Source organism: Drosophila takahashii, chromosome 3R (assembly GCF_030179915.1).
Source record: "Drosophila takahashii strain IR98-3 E-12201 chromosome 3R, DtakHiC1v2, whole genome shotgun sequence".
Classification (NCBI taxonomy): domain Eukaryota; kingdom Metazoa; phylum Arthropoda; class Insecta; order Diptera; family Drosophilidae; genus Drosophila; species Drosophila takahashii.
The window spans coordinates 26,081,303-26,098,811 of record NC_091681.1 but is presented as its reverse complement, the minus strand read 5'-3'; the positions used below and the strand labels follow the sequence as shown (position 1 = coordinate 26,098,811).

Below are 17,509 nucleotides of genomic sequence, written 5' to 3'. Positions count from 1 at the left end.
CAAATTTGACATATATTTTAATTAAAAAACGTTTTTATTGGCCTGCCGAAATAGGTTTTTTTGAAACAAACATGGTAAAAACAGTCTAAAATGCATAATTTTGTTAAAATAAAACGGAATTCAGTTCGCTAAGCATCGGCTACGGCGGGAATGAGCTTCTTGTAGACCTCAATGCCGTGCAAATAGGTGTCGGCCTTCAGGAATTCATCGTGGTCGTGCAGCAGGATGGGCGTGTTGTTGATGGGCGAGAATCCCAGAGCCGGAATGCCTGCGTAGCGAACATAGCGACTGTCCGTGGCGCCGGGGAAAACTCGTACGCGTGTCTTGAGGCCACTAAAAATAAAAAAGGAAGGATGTCAAAGCTATGCCTTCAGTTAGGGCGCCTCATCCTTACAGGTCGTCGAGAGCCTTCTTGAAGGCCAGCCAGTAGGCATTCGACGAGTCAATCTTTGTTGGCTCCACAAAGGGGTTCTTCATCTCGAACTCCAGCTCGATGCCGCCGCCAGCCTCCTCGCACCAGTCGCGAATCTGCTTCTCGAAGGCCGGAATGTCCACGGTGACGGCAATGCGGATGTCAAAGACAGCCTCCAGCAGCGGCGGCACCACGTTGCTCTGCACTCCGCCCCTCAGTTGGGTCAGGTTCACAGTGGTCACATCGCCAATTTCCAGGGAAGAGTCGTCGGCCAGTTTCTGCACTTGGGATTTGCGGAACTCCATCAGTTTTCCAACCACATAGTTAAGTTTCTCGCCCGCTGTATTCGGCAGCAGCAGCGATCCGTGACCAGCAGTTCCACTAAACTTGAAACGGAGATCTGTGGGTTAAAATAAAGTACAAATTAATTAATTTAATTAATTAAACCAAAGTAATTTAGGTTCAAAAATTACAAAAAAAAGCAGGGATTGTAAATAAGAGTTAAGCTATTCAAAAATGTATTAAGTATTATTATTATAAAAAATATTTTGGGGACATATGGCATATCAACAGAAAGTTATTAAAGCGTATATTATATATATATAAATTTTAAACAAATGAACCCCAAAGTTCAAGAGTTAATTTTATTCAATCTTTATTTTCAATTTTTATTATTAAAATTGACAAATAACTGTTATTTGTTGATTTTTATAATAAAAATTGAAAAATAAGAATTTTTTGTTAATTTTTTGAATAGATAATCTCTTATTTACGATCCCTGAAAAAAGGCTCTATAAAATATGAATCATATCATATCATGAAGGACAGATCTTTGATCCTTATATTCTTTAGTATACTTACGCCATAGAGTCCTCTCGGCGTAGTAAAGGGCGTAGGTATCGTCCGCGCTGGAGATGCCCTCGTCAAAGCTGAATCCCACATTGAGCTTCTTGAAGTAGTCGCTCTTCACCAGCTCCCTCATGCCCAAATGGCCGCCCACCTCCTCATCCGGAACAAAGGTCAAATATATAGTCCTCTTGGGCTGATAGCCACTGGCCTTCAGGGCACGTACTGCTCCCAGATATTGGGTGCCCACGCACTTCATGTCTTGAGAGCCCCTGGCGAAGATTCGACCCTCTGCATCCAGATCCGCGCTGAAGGGATCATGGGTCCACTTGTCCGCGAAGACGGGCACCACATCCGTGTGCGAGTTGAGGATGATGGAGGGCAGTTCCGGCTGGGATCCCTGCCATTTCAGCACCACCACGGGATTCTGCTCGTTCACCGGATAGATAACCTCCACGGGCAGGTCCAAGCTGGCGGCCTGGCGCTTCAAGAATTCCGTACAGGCGGCTATAAATAGCAGACACATTTTACGGCAAGGTCATAAAGATCGGGCGCCTTATCGCAGCCTCATAAAGATATATATTCCATAAAAACAACTCACTGTAATCCACATTCGGATGAACTGTTGGTATGCGAAGATATTCGCGAAAGATCTTGATCTCCTCGTCGTTCTCCCACTTGGCGGTACTCATTTTGAACTCTATAAATCGGTGAATTAGCCGGTTGATAAGCAATCAATTAAATTGTTTGTCCAAACAAAGAAGCCAATCAGCTGATCCGCAGTTCACCACAGAAGGCTACCTTTCTCACCTCTGATCGTAGACACCCTGTGGACTTGTTTGGCGCAAAGTAACGACTGTGCGATCGTGGTGAAAAGCGCGCGTTTAAATACCAGCGATAAGGAAGAGAAAGAGAGGGCATGATAATCACACTAAAAAGCAATTAAACCTAATTTTCTTATCTTGCGGTTTTGCCTATAAACTGTTTTATCAGAAGCATTTGTTTACTTTTTGGTGGCTAATCTAAAACTGTGCATACAAATGACTTGCACTAAATTATGTGTGGACAGTTTTATTGTTTTTAACGCGAAACTATGTCAGTTCTTTTCATCAGACACGTCTCTTTAAATTTAAAATTTAATAATATAATGAGATGTAAGGATTTTCCCCCATTAAAACTTTATTCATAGATCAAAAACCATCAATTTTAAAGCTAAAAGTTAAACTTCACTTTGATTTTGTCATCAAATCGGTTTGGCAGCTCATAACACCATGATTGAACAGCAATGAAAATCAATTTCAGTGACGCCCAAATTGGTAGAGACTCCTTGCGTGGGTAAACATTTCACCATCACTTTCCAGTACATGCGAACCCACTTTAAGGCTCATTTACTTGGTATTCCCCCTGGGCTGATGGATTTATTTGCCTTAAATCGGTGGCGAAAGTGCTTCGCATTGCTTGCGGGGCAACAGAACAGGATGGCCGGATTGATGGTGGCTCCATTTGGCCCGCACCCAAGATTTCCGATTGCTGATGAATCGCATGCAATCGCATTCCAATTCCAGTTGATTTGTTAATCAAGATGCACGGCACACGTCCACGCCCACACGCCCACTGGGGGTTCTGTGTAAACAAGTTGCCGTTCCTGGGGCCTTTCAGCCACTCCAAAATTTCGCATATTAATAGTGTTGCTGCTGCTGTTGCTGTTGCACTTGCCAATGCTGCTGCTGCAATGCGACTCTTGTCCCTGTGTGTCAAAAGTTTGTTTTAGATTTAGATTTCACGCTTGTTCCCATAGTGAAAAAAGCCAAAACCGAAGCCCTGAGATTTGTGTTGTGTGTTTCCATGTACTCGGTGCCAAAGTTGATATTGTTTTAGTGTGTGTACTCACAAAAAGTCATTAAAAGTTCATTAACAATGTTGCTGGGATTTTAATGGCGCACCAGCAGCAATAACAGCAACTACAGGCTACACATGTCTGCATTTTAAATAACATCCAGGCACAACATTCGCACAAACTCGAATTCCCCCCATTTACAACGTCACATAAGTCAAATAAACACACAAACTTCCTGCGCACAAACACTCGCACAGCTGCACAGTGGGTTAAAAGGGCAAATTTATTGGGTAATTTTATGAGGAACTTACTTTTAAATTTGGGAAAATTACTAGTTTTTGTGAAATGAAATTTAAAAAGTAGAGTAACACAATCACTAATCGTATATTATATCTTATGGTAAAGAATCATAATATTTGAAAGGTAAATACTTAAAATATAAAATGTTTTTTTTTTACTTTTTTACATGTTTTAAGTTGGTAGAAAATCCTTATAAAATCTATAAAACATACCAATTTTTTTTTTTTTAAAGTGACTTTTTGCCCATGGTTAGCTGGGGGCGTGGCTGCTTGCTGATGTTGTTGGTGCTGTTGTGCTGACATGTTGTCGCTGGGCAAATAAACTAAATAAAATTTTTGTATATTGTAACAATTATCCGGGCATCGCCGGGAACTGTTTGCGTTGAGTTCCCAGCTGAGGAGGCTCGAGGATGTCGGGTGCGAGTGGGTGGGAGTGCCTCCTAATCCGTTATGGGCGCATTACCTGGCCGAAAAAAACGAGAATATAACTGATATAATCCTGCTATACCATTTACCGTATCCCTCTACGCAGGAGCACTCCCTTTTGTTCGGGCTTTGGCCAAAGCCTTGGCAAACTTTCGGTAGCATGGATACGTGGGCGGAGGACTGACAGCTCAAGGACAATCCGGCGGGCATGCGTTTGCATCTCCCGGAGAGCTTCAATTTGTGAGTGTGTGTGTGTGCCAGGCATTAGGTGAACAAAAAAGCGCTCAGCTCTTGGCAAGCACTTTAGCAAACTGCACTCACAGCCGACATCGATATACAAAAAGTGCTGGCCAACAGTGCGTATGCGTGCTGCACACTACGCAAGCAAGGCGAAACTACTCGAAATGGTTTATATTCACAAGTTGTGCGAATGTCATCAAAATGTGGAGCACTCGGCCTGCAAATTGGATGCACATCCATAAAGCCGCTGCAAATGCGCCAGTAAAAAGTGTGTTTACATAATTAGCAGTCATAATTTAATTGATCGACAGTTATCGCTTGATTAAAGATAATTATTACGCACTATATGTATTGAAACAAAAAATCCATCAGCTTTAATTTTAATTGTCAGGCTTCGCATTTGCAAATCCCACAATTCAATGGCCTCGATTCCTGTTTGCTTTGGCAATTAATCGCATTCGACGTTCAATTATGCAGCTACCAATAGCCTGATGCAATAAAGCATATCAAATATTTATTTAGCTGTATGTCTGTGGGTGTATATTACAAATTTGGTCGGATGCATTTTCGGCCGGTGCAAATAATCAGTTTTGATTCTGCATAAATCAAATTACATTCAAATTTTGGTAGTGATTTCAGAACTGCCTCAGCATTGAATACTTTTGTGTGAGCTGTAATTTCAATTACTAAGCAATATTAATCTGCAGAGCAAATTAATAAAATTTTAAATTGCAGAAGATATAAAGAGAATCGATTTTAAACCTGTAAATTTTTATTTTTTGACTTTTTTTGCAATTGGAAAACCCATTAGTTTAGTGAAATTATTCTGGCAAATAATTCCTTAGTTGAGAAATGGGCAAGTAATTCTGTTTTATGACTTTTGCCATTAACTGACTTAGCTGAATAGAGTGGGCTTTATTTATAGTTAAAAGTGGTATTATTTGCTCTGTTGCAAGTGCAGCTTAAAAGCAGTCGAGGCAGAAATCATTGCATACTTAGGAGCTCCTAAGCTCACGACTCTATGAGTGAGGACTCTGCAAAGGACGATGGGACACAGATAAGCAGGCAACAGGCATCGCACTTGGCAATTACAGCAACAGAGATTACAGAACATGAAGAACACCACCAACAACGAGCAAACACAACAATATCCGCGGGCCAAAGCAGCGCCTTCAAAGCAAATAACACACAAAAGTTATGATAAATGCAGATGGAGCAGGGCTAACGGCATTATTGCCTGTCATTTCTCATCAGCGGAGTTCGACAGAAGGAAAACGGGGAGAGTGCAAGTGAGAGGGAGACAGCGGATAGACAGAGACGGCAGCAGCAACAGCCGACTTCCGGGTGGCGCCGCCATTTTTGCTGGGCCATAATGGCTGCCAGCTAAATCCGGGGTGCGCCGCCCGTCTGAATGGCTTGTAATGAAAATGGTGGAAAGCGGGAAAAGCGGAAAATAAAACATGATTTTTGCCTTGCTTTTATTTTCTATTAAGAACCCAGCGCATAGAGCACAGTGCCATCACCATTTCACCCCCTTTTGCGTGAGCGATGAATTGCAATTTGCTAAGTTTTTGTTTGCTCTGTCTGGGAGTTGCTGATGTAACTCGGAAAAACTTCATTTTCCGCTACTTCATTCGAGCTCTGTGTGTGTGTGAGTGTGTGAGTGTTTGCTTTTGTGTTTGGGCGCGAGCGACAGTTTCTTGTCCGCCACGACCCATTTTGCACTTTCTCCTCGGAGGCGGACAGCTGCTCGTGATGTGTGGCAATGAATTGCACTCCCATTTCGCCAGCTGTCCCCTGCCAAAGGCAAAGCTAAAGGATTTTTAATTGCCGCTGCACAGGGGAAAACTATTAGTTATGAGTTTGATTGCCAGTAGTATATAACTAAAATATGTTAAAGTTTTTTTTTGTTCTCACTAGACATCCTAGAAAAATAAAAGTATTTCGAATTTTAACAGCATTTTTACAAGTTCATTATTTTGGTAAACAAAATTTTTTTTAAATATCACAACGCTCTTTTAAAAATGTTCATATTTGTGTTTGACAAATTTTTAGCTTAGTTAAATTATTTTGAATTTATTTTCTTCGCTGCTTAAATTCTAAAGATATATTTAATCGGGATTTATTTTAGAAGAACATTAAAAATGTATATAAATGTGTTTGAAATACTTTCTGTTTTTAATGAGTGTTTTTGAGGATACCCCTGTTTGATAGAAGTCTTATAAAGTTATCTACTGTAAAATACCATCAGAAAAATTCCCCCAAAAAATCAAATTTTAATAATTTGATATAAAGCCGCATTTATTTCCTCTGCACAAACCACGTGTGTCTGTCCGGCGGATACGAATTCCGATTCGGATTCGGAGTTGGCCAGTGTCATTTGCAGCTATCTGGTTTCCTGGCAAGCTTGAATGGCTGGCAAACAGGCAGCTGGCAAGCTCGGCTTCTTCCTGGCAATCACATCGCCCCCACGCTCACATCCGCATCCGGATCCGCAGCAGCAGGAGTCGGAGTACTCGCAGGACTCACAGGACTCGCCCTGCTAATGACCGCTGCTAAGTGCCTCGATTTGTGCGGTGCACTCCGCTCGACCAGAACTGCAATTAACTAATTGATTGAACTATTCAATCGGTGAAAATGCCGAGCACTTTGGGGAGCCAGGAGCGTGTGACTGGGTGTGGCCGGCTTATTAAAGGATTGGCTCGGTTTGCTTTGGTTTGGTTTGGTTTGGCGTTTAAGGAGCGAGCATTTAACGCTTCAGACTGCAGACTGCGGACTACGGACTTCAGTCAGTGCCCATATCTGTGGCCTTTGTGGCGTGAACGGGGCACATTGCTCACCCGGAGTTGAAAGCTTTTAAATGCCCCCATTAGCAACCGCCCGCATAACACACCGAGTCGCTCGCTTCAGTTGAGTTCCTATTTCTGGCCAAGTAATGCCTGACTGACTGATTAATGGCCAGGACTCCAGAGTCCAGAGTTCAGAGAGGCAGGGAGATCTAGAGCGGCATAATCGATTTTCCGTAATGCATTTACGGACTGCCTTCGCCTGCCTTCATATCCGGAATCCCTTCAGCATCCGTGGCATAACTTTCCACCTTTATCCGGGACCTGCACCTCGGCCAGTGTTTATGTGCCGGGATTTGTAATAAACTTGTTCCATTCTCTGGTTCTGGTTCTGCGACTGGGGACACACCCACAGATGCACGTTTCCGGTTTACCAAATGCAGGACATAAAAAAAGTGCCAGCAATCAGATGGTTACCACTCCGACACCAGACAATCCCCCGGAGTGCGGCTTTTTAGAGTGCTTCCCAATGGTTGGGCCCTTTGTTTTTATAAACAGGAATGGCAACTATGTGAGTTCGCTTGTATCTCTTCCACATAGGTAAGCACATTTTAGTGGCCTTTGTAGCTGCAGCTGCAATTTGTTGCAGTTTCGCTGCTGCTGTTGCAAATGTTTTATGACTGCAATGCGGTCGGTTGCCAGCTGCAAAATGCATTTATGATGCATAAACATAACGCCCGGGCTAGGCATTTTCTTTCCAGGGAATGGGGATCACGTTTCAGGTGCCCAATGTTTCCAGGTTTATTATGCTGCATTTTCATGGTTTATTTAATGCACGAATCGCATAATTCTTTTTATTGCCCCCGACATAAATATTTCTGCTCCTGATTTAACGAAATCACCTTCCACCCACTGGAAATCGGCGTGACATCAGTTTTGACAGCTGAACGTTATGGTAATTTAATTAACCATTAAAATGAGATTATGGTGTAATTTATGCATGTGACAGGACAGTGACAGCGCTTTTAATGAGTCGCCCATAACTAATAAGTCAGTTGGGGGTTGAGAGCAATTAACTTTCCCATTTCCATTGCCAATCAGGGGGATATTCCCCCCTGACTTCTGGTGACACTTTTTGCCAAACCGAAGAATGCAATTTCCTGGCCCAAAGTCCGCTCGATGGACACTTGAAACTTTCAGCCCAGCCTGTATATATTGATGGATGCGGATGAACCCACCCACAGCCGGATGAGGCTACGGAAATGTGCCAGCCCGAAATCCGGACAGCCTTAGTCGGCTTAGGGGCCATCGCCATTCAGCATTCTCCATTCTCCGTCCGCCGGGGCTGTAATAGTAATAGGAATTGATTTACCATTTTGTGTGCACGAAAATGTGCAATTTATGTGCTCCAGCTACATCCCAACTGACTCAGCATAGATGATGGCCTGGGATTGGGGACACACATACTATATACTATGTATATAGGATGCTTTGCCATGCGGACACATAAATTCCTGATCCTGAACCCAGGCTAATGCATTTTTCAAGTAGAGTGCATAATTTAGGGGCCAAGTCAGTCAGTCAGTTGGTCATTTTACAGGCCTGCATTTAGCATATCAATGGATATTCTGATCTCTTGCGCTCTAATTGCCGCAAAATGCGGCGCTATATAGAGCCGAAAATATTTCGTATTCCCGATTCCCCGCGTTCATATTTTATTGATTGAATGGCAGAAAAAGAGGAGGGTGAGCCACCGCATCATTGGCAGTCATTTGACTGTCCGCTGAATAATTTACAACAATTTCGGCATGAGCAAAACGCCCCGTTTCAGCTGCAATTCGCAATTTCGGCCTCAAAATGGCAAATTTTCCGATTTAATGCGAATTTTTGCTCCTTTTTCGTTCGCGCTGATTGCTGAGTTGCCGCAATGAGTTATGTGCCAGGGGGATAGAAAATATATGGCCATCGATTGATTCGGCTGAAATTGGTTTGAATTAATGCATGAGTGGAGGTTAAATGGAGCTCAAAGGGATTTGAGTTTGGGTCTTAAGCCGGTTGTCATGTCAGTTGGAGATGATATCGATTTCGGGAACTTAAAAATTACATTTACATAATGCAACCCCGAAAAACGTTACTGAACCACTAAAATGTTTGTTATTCTCCCCTTGGCAAATAAAAAAGAAAAAACAATAAAGGCATTGCATGAAATTGCAGAGGCAGCGGCAAGAAGAAAACAAAAGAAGATGAAATAAGCCCGCAACGAAAACAAAGTCGTAAATTCAATTTAAAGCTTGACAGATTGCCACACTGCGGCGAAAAAGGGGGCGGGTGGTGGGGCCAAAGGGGCGTGGCAGCTGCTAGGAACAATGCAGCTGTTGGTGCAACAAAAATGGCGTCTGTAACAATGCCGCCTTTATCTTTTGCCCAGCAAACCACGGAAAATAATTCCCCCAGAAGCTAAAAAGGGAGCCGCAGAATTCTCACTTTACTCCTACAAAGTAGTTCTCCCGTTTCTCTGGGGACTTCCAAATTAGGGTCAAGTTTTTCTCCGAGGCGCCGCTGGAGCACCACCAATTAAATGGGCTTTAATAAGCTCAGCCACTTAAACAGCCAGAAATCTGGCAAAGAGGTTAAACGGCTGGCAAACTTTTGCCCCAACTTACGGGCCCCAGTGCTTTTGAGGGTGGTGCTATAGATGTGCCTGTGACTGTGGAAGTGGGTGCATTGTCCCGCCCACTGCTGTGTTGCATTATGTTTCACTTGCAGCTGCTGCTTTGACCCAGTTTAGTGGGGCATTTTTTAATGCCCTGCTGGTGGGTCATGACACCGTGTTGCCTTTTGCCCAGCTGTGCGCAAGTTTATCACGCCGTATGTCCCCGTAAAAAGCCACAATAAGGTCAATCGCATGGCCAACGATGGCAGCGGCGATAGGCAGCACCACCCTGTGTACCAGAGCCACCGGTTTTGAGCACCACCAACACCACCGCCAGCACCGCAGCAAACGCAGCGCAATTAAAGCCAACAAACGGAGCGCCACAGAAGCTGGCCGCACGGATTGCCGGCCAAGCCAATCAGCGAACCAGCCGCAGATCCACACACCCATGCACCGCAAAAAAATTTGATTTTTGATTTAAATGCAGTACAACGAAGGCCTCTCTTTTTAGATCGATCACATATTTCAAAGTAGGGGAGAGAGGGGGAATTTCGTCAGCATTTTTTCAAAGCTATTTTTTGTCCATCTTGAGACACGTTATCATATTTCTATTTTTATTGTTGAATGCGGTTAGCACCAAGCTTTAAAATGTGACATTCCCCTATTTTTTTAATTAGCTTGGTGATTTATAAAAAAATAAAATGTAAAACCAATATACTGGGGCAATCTCACCACACAGGGGGGTAAAATCACCACACAACTGGGGAAATTTCGTCACCTGAAAAATGTAGGGAGTTTAACGCCTGAAAATATGCTACACTGATCAAGCGTACCATTTTTGTTGACGTCCTATATTTGTTGCTGCTGCTGGTAGTCTGTTCGTTAGCCAGCTCGTCAAATATTAAAATATGTATTTAAAATAGGTGCGAATTTACCCTTAGCGTAGGGTGGCGAAATTTCCCCAGACCGTACTTTTTTAGAAATAATTATTTTTCTTGCGAAATTAGGCGCGAAGTTAAAAATCACTGACGCAGAAATGCACATTATAGCACTGTGTATTATATAAAAAATCGTGTATCTTATTCCTTTTGAATTGTGGCATACAGAAAAAATTTCGTCGAGAACTAAATGTAGCTTTTGAACTGTTAAAACACATTTAATATTATAGCTTAATTATCTTGGCCTTCTGTGCAAAACAAATGCATTGGTTGTGTCTGGCCGTCTTGAAGGACTAAAACAAAAAAATTATATATTTTTACGACTTATGGATTCCGAGATATTGCAGGTGACGAAATTGCCCCTGTGACGAAATTCCCCCACTCTCCCCTAATAAATATATTTCAGCAGCATTAATATTATTGTTATTAACTCCCAAAACAACAAAGAAAACTTAACAATTAAAATCCTAAAAAGTTCCCCCAATTTAATTTAAATTTTAGCCGTTTTAAAAATTACCTATAGGTGAACTCTGCAAATTGTTTTATTTTCACAAACTTCCAACCCTTTAAAATTGATTTTTCTTACCCATTTATAGAATCTTATAAAAAGCATACTTTTTTCTAAAGAAAAATATATGATAATTATTATTAATTTTACTAAAGACTAAAAGAGAAAAAAACACTTAAGTACACAACTAATTAGGTTCCTACATAAATTAAGGTCAACATTTTGAAAGAAAGAAATTACTGTTCCAGTGGATATACAGTAATTTTTGTGGTTGTTTGATAAGTAATTTTTTTAATATTATTTTTATCCGAGGGGTGTAAATTTTATTTATTTTTTTATAGTGCAGCCACGCACTGCAATCGCAGGCGAGCGTATTAAAGCTGCAAGAGATCCCGGTGCGATGAAGAGTCTCAGCGGAATGTGCCAGGGGCGTGGGTAAAGTGGTAGGAAAGGCATCGAAAAGCAGGGTTCCGAACAGGGGGGAAAATGGGTGATGAGGATGAGGGTGGAAGGCTGAAAACCGGGGGCAGGAACGTTGCGGCCGCGGCCAGGAAACGCGCACAAATTGCGTTTTAACGCATGCAAATTGCCTGCGTCCACGTCCTGGACGAGTTTATTGCATTACAGGGAAAGGACGAAGGGCGTGGATGGTGGGTGTTCAGTGGGCGGTAGGTGGACTTGGGTGTTGCCAGTGGATATGTGTGTCCCGCAATTGCCACTTCGCACTTGAGCGATTTCGCGCTCGAAACTGGGATTTTGTGTGTGTGTGTTTGTTGGCAGAATGCATTTGCAACCAGCCAGGCTCGCAGCTTTCAGCTGTGTTCAGTTTGTGTCCTGCAGCTCCTGTCGCTTTCATTAAGCCAACTGACAGCGCGGGCGATTGCAGTATCAGCTGCCCAAACTCCAAATACAAAACTGTCAAGTCAACGTGAGCTCCGCGTTCGGTTATGTATTTTTGCCATTTTTCACAGCTTATTTTTCCCCATTTAACCAACAGCAGCAGCAGTCGCTGTTTTTGTTGCCGCAGATGCTGTTAGTGCATCATAAATTTTATAGACAAGTTAAATATTATGCATACGCACCATTGCACTTAATAACATTTCGGTTCGCCTCACAATGCCCAGCGGTGCGGGAATGAGAATGTGAGGCTGGAATGATGGGTGGTTTCGCAGGGAGAGCTTAAGCTGCGTGCCGAATTGAATTAAATTAAAATAAATCTGCTCGACAAGGAGCAGAAAGTGTCGCATAACTTAGCAAGGCAAGAATATGCCATATTTTTAGTATGCAATCGGATTTGCATATGTTCACTTGGACATGAATTTTTCCAGGCAGGCGAAGGCCTTTTCGGATTATACAAAGCAATTTATGTATTTCTTGCAAAAAAAGAAGTGATGTGTTTTTTCAAGCTTTAATCTGTGAATCCGAACGTTAGTCTGCTCCATTTGTTGCCATAACAGATGAACTATTGATCATCATTAGAAAGGCATACACATTCCCCCATCACATACCGGTTTTTTTGTTCTCCCCTGACTCGATACTGTTTGCTTTTTAACTTTTCGCCCCCTTCCTGTAGTGCAAATATGCCATAGTGTCCTGAAAGTCCATGTGAGCTGCCATTACGCATACGCCCTGTGTGTTTGCTAAATGTTTGCCTCAGTGAATCCGAATGGGTTCCGCTTGTGCATGTGTGCATTTTGACAGACGTCAGTTCAGTTTGGCTCTCGGTTCGGTTTGTGTGCGCTTTGCATTTTTTATGCATTTAAATAACAAAATTAAACTGGCAAATGTTTCACATGCAATTTATTGTTCTTTCACTTCCAGATAAACAAAAACACGCAGAACAACAAGAATCTCGGGGAGCACAAGCGCTGGATACACGATCCCTCGAGTGAGTAGAAAGCCGAAGCTGGGGGAAATTAAGTTTTCACCGGAAAATATTTATGCACAATATGTTATCGCCACTAATAAATTAAATTCCCACTCCCGCAGGTGACCTTTGCCGACCGCTGAACTGCAAGAAGCGTGAAATTTGCCTGCTGGAGGACGAGTTCAGTGCCGTTTGCGTGTCGAAGAAGGAGCTCCACAAGAATCGGTAAGTGTGACGAAAGGGGGGCAGTTTGGCATTTTGGCATTTTCATCCAGATGAGCCAATTAAATTGGCCCGTCCGAGCCGCAGGCCTTCTAAACTTAAACCCATGCCAACCCACAACATTTCAGTGATGAGATAATCACCAAGGCCAAGTACTTGGAGGAGGAGGCCAAGCGGCGTGTCAACCAGCAGGACAACCAGGACAGCCAGGATGCGGAGGACATCAACAACGATGACGAGGACAACAGCAGCGACGGGGGCACCAGCAATGCCAGCCCCACTGGCCCCAACAACAATGCCCAGGCCAATGTCCAGGGAAACGAGGAGACCGACGACGAAGATAAGAGCCTCAGCCTGGGCGACGACGACGAGTCCAAGGAGGATGATGTCTTCTACGAGAACAGCATCGCCGGCGGCGATAAGCAACAGCAACAACAGCAGCAGCAGCAATCCCAGCCCCCAGCAGCTCCCTCCGCTATTCAGCAGGACGACGACGAGGAGTTGGAGTGAGTACATAACGGAAAATAATTTATAAAAATTAGTAGAGTTTTATAAAATTTTAAGATAAATTTTATGTTACGTTACCCTTTTTTTACATTTTTATTTGAACCCATAACATTTTGTTAAAAATTCATTTTAATTAATTAAAATTCTTTATATATCACTTAAAAATTATTAACAATTTAATAATTTGAAAGGTAGTGCCAAAGTTCTGGAACAATCGTATTTAATAACCGTTCTGACTCTGATTCCATTATAATTTTAACCGCACTTTAAATTAACATGCGGAGGATAAAGCGGGCGTACTTAAACTCAAATTAAAAATTGACTTCTAATGAACAATTGTTTAGCGCTACTATTAAATTATATCTGTCCCTTGGAATGCTACATTTTTTGTTGCTGTGTAGCATTCGAGTGTTTAACTTTCGGGCCGATCTTTTTGCGTTTGCCTTTGTGTGGGATTTTACATTTCATTAAGCAAATTCGCGTTCACAAAAAGGGTTGACGACGGGGGGTGGGAGTCGGGGTCACCTTTGACATCCGACCCCACCCACACTCCGAACTCCCCGAATTTCCCCCTGATTTCCACGGTCGCCATGCTAATAACAAATTGTTTTATCGTGTATAAAAATTCCGCAATAAATTTACAGTGGTACAATTTTTAGCACGCAGCCTTTTGGGCGGAGGTCCCTGGCCTGTTTTTGTTATCGTTGTTGGCTTTTTGGATATGTTGGCTGTTTGCTGGTGGTGGCACACTTCTGCCTTAATGGTTCAATGGGCCGCAACGACAGCTTTACGGCCTTTACCCTTTGACGCGTGCCGTCGTCGGATCCCTTGACTTGTTCCGTGTTATCGCTTTGACCCTAACCCAAATTGAGGACTGGCACGCGAGCAGTGCCTCCAAGAAGAGGCCCGAAAAGGGCAGTGGCTTGGCCGATGGAGTAGGAACGGCGGAAGGAACAGAAGGAGGAGCAGGTGTGCCAGCGGCAGAGCCCGGAAAATGAAGTCAAAGTCGAGTCGGTGTCAAGGCCTGATTGGCTTGGGTTTCCACAGGAAAAGGGAAGACATTTCAACCAGCAGCGATAGGAAGTCGTTGACAACAAACAATCGATTTCCTTTCTGAAAATATTTGTTCAATTATTTTTTTTTTTCATAAAGAAAAAGGCTTTCATAAAAAAACAGAATTATTAACACGCTTTTAAAAATGTTAAGAGAAAGTATGAAAGCAATTACAAACTATTTTTTTAAACTTCTGTAATAATGAGAATATTTACTGAAAATCGCCAAAAAGACTTGTTTGCATATTTTGTAATTATAAAGTTATGTTGATATACTAAAATTTATAAATAATATTAAATTTTCCCAGCCTGGTTTCCGCCTTTAAGCTCCTCCAATTTTGTTTACCCAAAAGTCCAACCAATAGCCAACTTCTTGGACTCACTTCACAATCCTTTGATATTCAGCCCCCACCCGAGTGTTATAAAAATGTTTTCGCTTCTTGTTTATGTTCGTCTTGTTTATCAGTTGTGTTTTTGTTTGAACAAAGTTTAATTTCAGGCTCCCGGCTTGACAAAGTTTCCGTTCTGATCCTTCGGCGTACACACATATATTTTGAAATGAAAAATTAATTATCCGCAAAGACTGGCGTAAATAAATTGTGAACCAAAAAAATGTGCCAGTAAGGCGGTGCTTCCGAGCGTTTTTCCTGTTGTTTTTCCATGTGCGACCTCAGGCGCCTGTAATTGAATTAAAATCCACTTGCCAAACAACACAGCACGGGGGTGTTTGAGTGTAAAAATCAATCTATAGGCAAATCACGCGCCCCGATCACATTCCCCATTTTCAGCATTTTCAGCTCCCAGCGATGACATTAACAATGGCTTTTGACATATTTTCCCTCTTCTCTTATGTTTACGAATTTTCCTTTTCAATTTTGCTTTCACCAAAAGTCCCCGCTTTGCATATGTGTATCTATGTCAATGGCATGAAATATGAATGTGTCACGCCGTGGGCAAAATCAATAGTTTGAGCCACAGCATTTGCCACTCATCATGGCAGCAGGAGCTGCTCCAGTTCTCGTCTTTCCATTCAGGCGCAAGTCAAACAAAAGACCTGCCTCCTAGTGAAGAGGTCGTCGGTGGGGGGCACTTCTAATGGACCAAAATGCATGGGTACCTCCACAATACCATAACATAAACCCACATATATCCGAGCCAGCTGGAGAGCTAGATCGGGCCATAACTCATGTGTGAGACGGGCATTGTTTGTTGTAACAATATGCCATCGCACAGTGGCTATCATTCGAAAAAGTATATTAAATCAAGTTATTTGTAAAAAAGTTTGACAAATTTTAGGCTTTCTTTATAAGTAAATATTGTTCAAAATTCTTAAAACTTAATTTTTATCTCATCGTTTTATGGCAGCAGCATTTTTTAGAATATTCAGTACTTGCAATAGTTTTAGAAGTACTAATACAATATAACATCGCTTATAGGGAAAAGTATGTGACTGCAGGATAATTATTATTATTTTAATTATTTTAAATATCTTTTTATATAGTAAATATTTTAGTTAATAGGATATATTTACATAAGTTCCTTAGCTTCTAGTTTGTAAGCCTTTCTTTTAAAAACTGACCAGATTACATAGCTAAAGAGGGATTTTGAGATGCCGAGGAGATTAGGGATAGGGCTCACACCATAGTTTAGATCTCACCTCAAGCTGGCACATCTCATCTGTGTGTGTTGGTCTATGTCCCTGGCAGTTATTCGAAACCACTGAGCTGTTTTGTGGTCTATGCACATGAAGCTGTCGGCTCCAGCAATTTTGGGGTATAGAGAGGCGGTACAGTAAGTATATGTACCTCAAAGGGAAACCCCGAAGCCCCGAAAACTCGGTTCTCGCTTCTCACTTCTCCTTGCTCGTTTTTCGGTCGGGTGGGGTTGCAAAATTGAAAGCAAATATTTGAGTAAAAATTTACACATTTTTCACTGGGAGACACGGAGCCGGCATTTGATGGGCAATTTGCTCAAAGCAACCGCAGATGCTGGGCAGGCCATTCGAGATGCCGATGCCATGGGCTGGGCATCAACATTGTCATTGACCAGGGATCGCATTATCAAAATTTATTCGTCTCACTATTTACTTGGCCCTAAGAATTTCATTAAATTTGTATCAACAATCCGGCGGAGCAGGGCAAACAAAGTGAACCGGAAGCGTGCAAAAGAACATGCGAGGGAATTTTTAATTAAAAGCAGTCGGCACACATACACAGCGGGAAGTGAATATGTTTACATTGGCTGTGCAACGAAATTGGCCAGCTTAAGAGACACATCTGTGCATGTGGCATAACCAAAAGTCCTTTGACACATCTAGCTATTCTTTATTTTATTTTATTTTATTCAATTTCCGAATATTTTCTTCGGAACTAAACAATTGTTTACCCAAGGCCTGATCCTTGTTTAAAGTTTATTTGTCCAATGCAAACAAGTGACAGGCACAAATGGAATGTGGCAAAGCCAAGCTTGACCCGAATAACTGGGCAATTTTCAATTAATATTTCTCAAAATTAAAAAACAAAAGCCTGTTGAAATCCTCTAATTATGACTCCCAAATTGGGGCAATTAGGCAAATTGCTTTTCATTTCCAGTCGGCGTTTGTACAGCCCAAATAAATGTGCAAATTTTATTTGAAACCAGACGAAAAAATTTCCAACAGTACACTCAGGGAAAAAATTGTTCTGATTGTGTCTGAAAACGTGTCTGTTTGAGTCTCAAAAATAGCTTTATACCGTTTGGTATCATTATAAGAATTAATGGTATTATTTTAAGAACGGATTTTTAAGACCGCTGTTCTTACTTTAAGAACGAAACGTACTTAAATTTATATTTATTTTTAGTAAAAAAATAATTTTGTTTGAATGCTCCTGTAAGCATTCTGCCATGGAAGGAAATAGTAAGGCCATGGCCCAGGGG

General features: G+C 42.0%; 2 protein-coding genes across 3 annotated transcripts in view; one reads left to right on the top strand and one right to left on the bottom strand.

Annotated features, from left to right (window-relative positions):
* Cow (Proteoglycan Cow) overlaps positions 1-17,509 on the top strand; it is a 43,820-nt gene that overhangs the window by 19,840 nt on the left and 6,471 nt on the right. For both annotated transcript variants that reach the window (XM_017147525.3, XM_017147523.3), the window contains exons 2-4: positions 12,767-12,833; positions 12,935-13,037; positions 13,163-13,540. In XM_017147525.3, coding sequence (XP_017003014.2) covers positions 12,767-12,833; positions 12,935-13,037; positions 13,163-13,540 — 548 coding nt within the window. The remainder of the gene's footprint in view (positions 1-12,766; positions 12,834-12,934; positions 13,038-13,162; positions 13,541-17,509) is intronic.
* Positions 16-2,015, bottom strand: LOC108061397 (aminoacylase-1). Its single transcript, XM_044394255.2, has 4 exons — positions 1,860-2,015; positions 1,274-1,765; positions 395-812; positions 16-333 (listed from the first exon to the last, which is right to left on the bottom strand). Exons 1-4 carry the CDS (start codon positions 1,948-1,950, stop codon positions 129-131), a joined length of 1,206 nt encoding a protein of 401 aa, XP_044250190.1. The 5' UTR covers positions 1,951-2,015; the 3' UTR covers positions 16-128.

What these genes read in the sequence shown, in the direction of transcription:
- LOC108061397 (XM_044394255.2), bottom strand. Translation starts at nt 1,950, where the DNA reads ATGAGTACCGCCAAGTGGGAGAACGACGAGGAGATCAAGATCTTTCGC. An exon ending in TCATCCGAATGTGGATTACA is followed by an intron (nt 1,766 to 1,859) that starts GTGAGTTGTTTT and finishes TGCTATTTATAG; the next exon opens with CCGCCTGTACGGAATTCTTG. An exon ending in AAGAAGGCTCTCGACGACCT is followed by an intron (nt 334 to 394) that starts GTAAGGATGAGG and finishes TTTTATTTTTAG; the next exon opens with TGGCCTCAAGACACGCGTAC.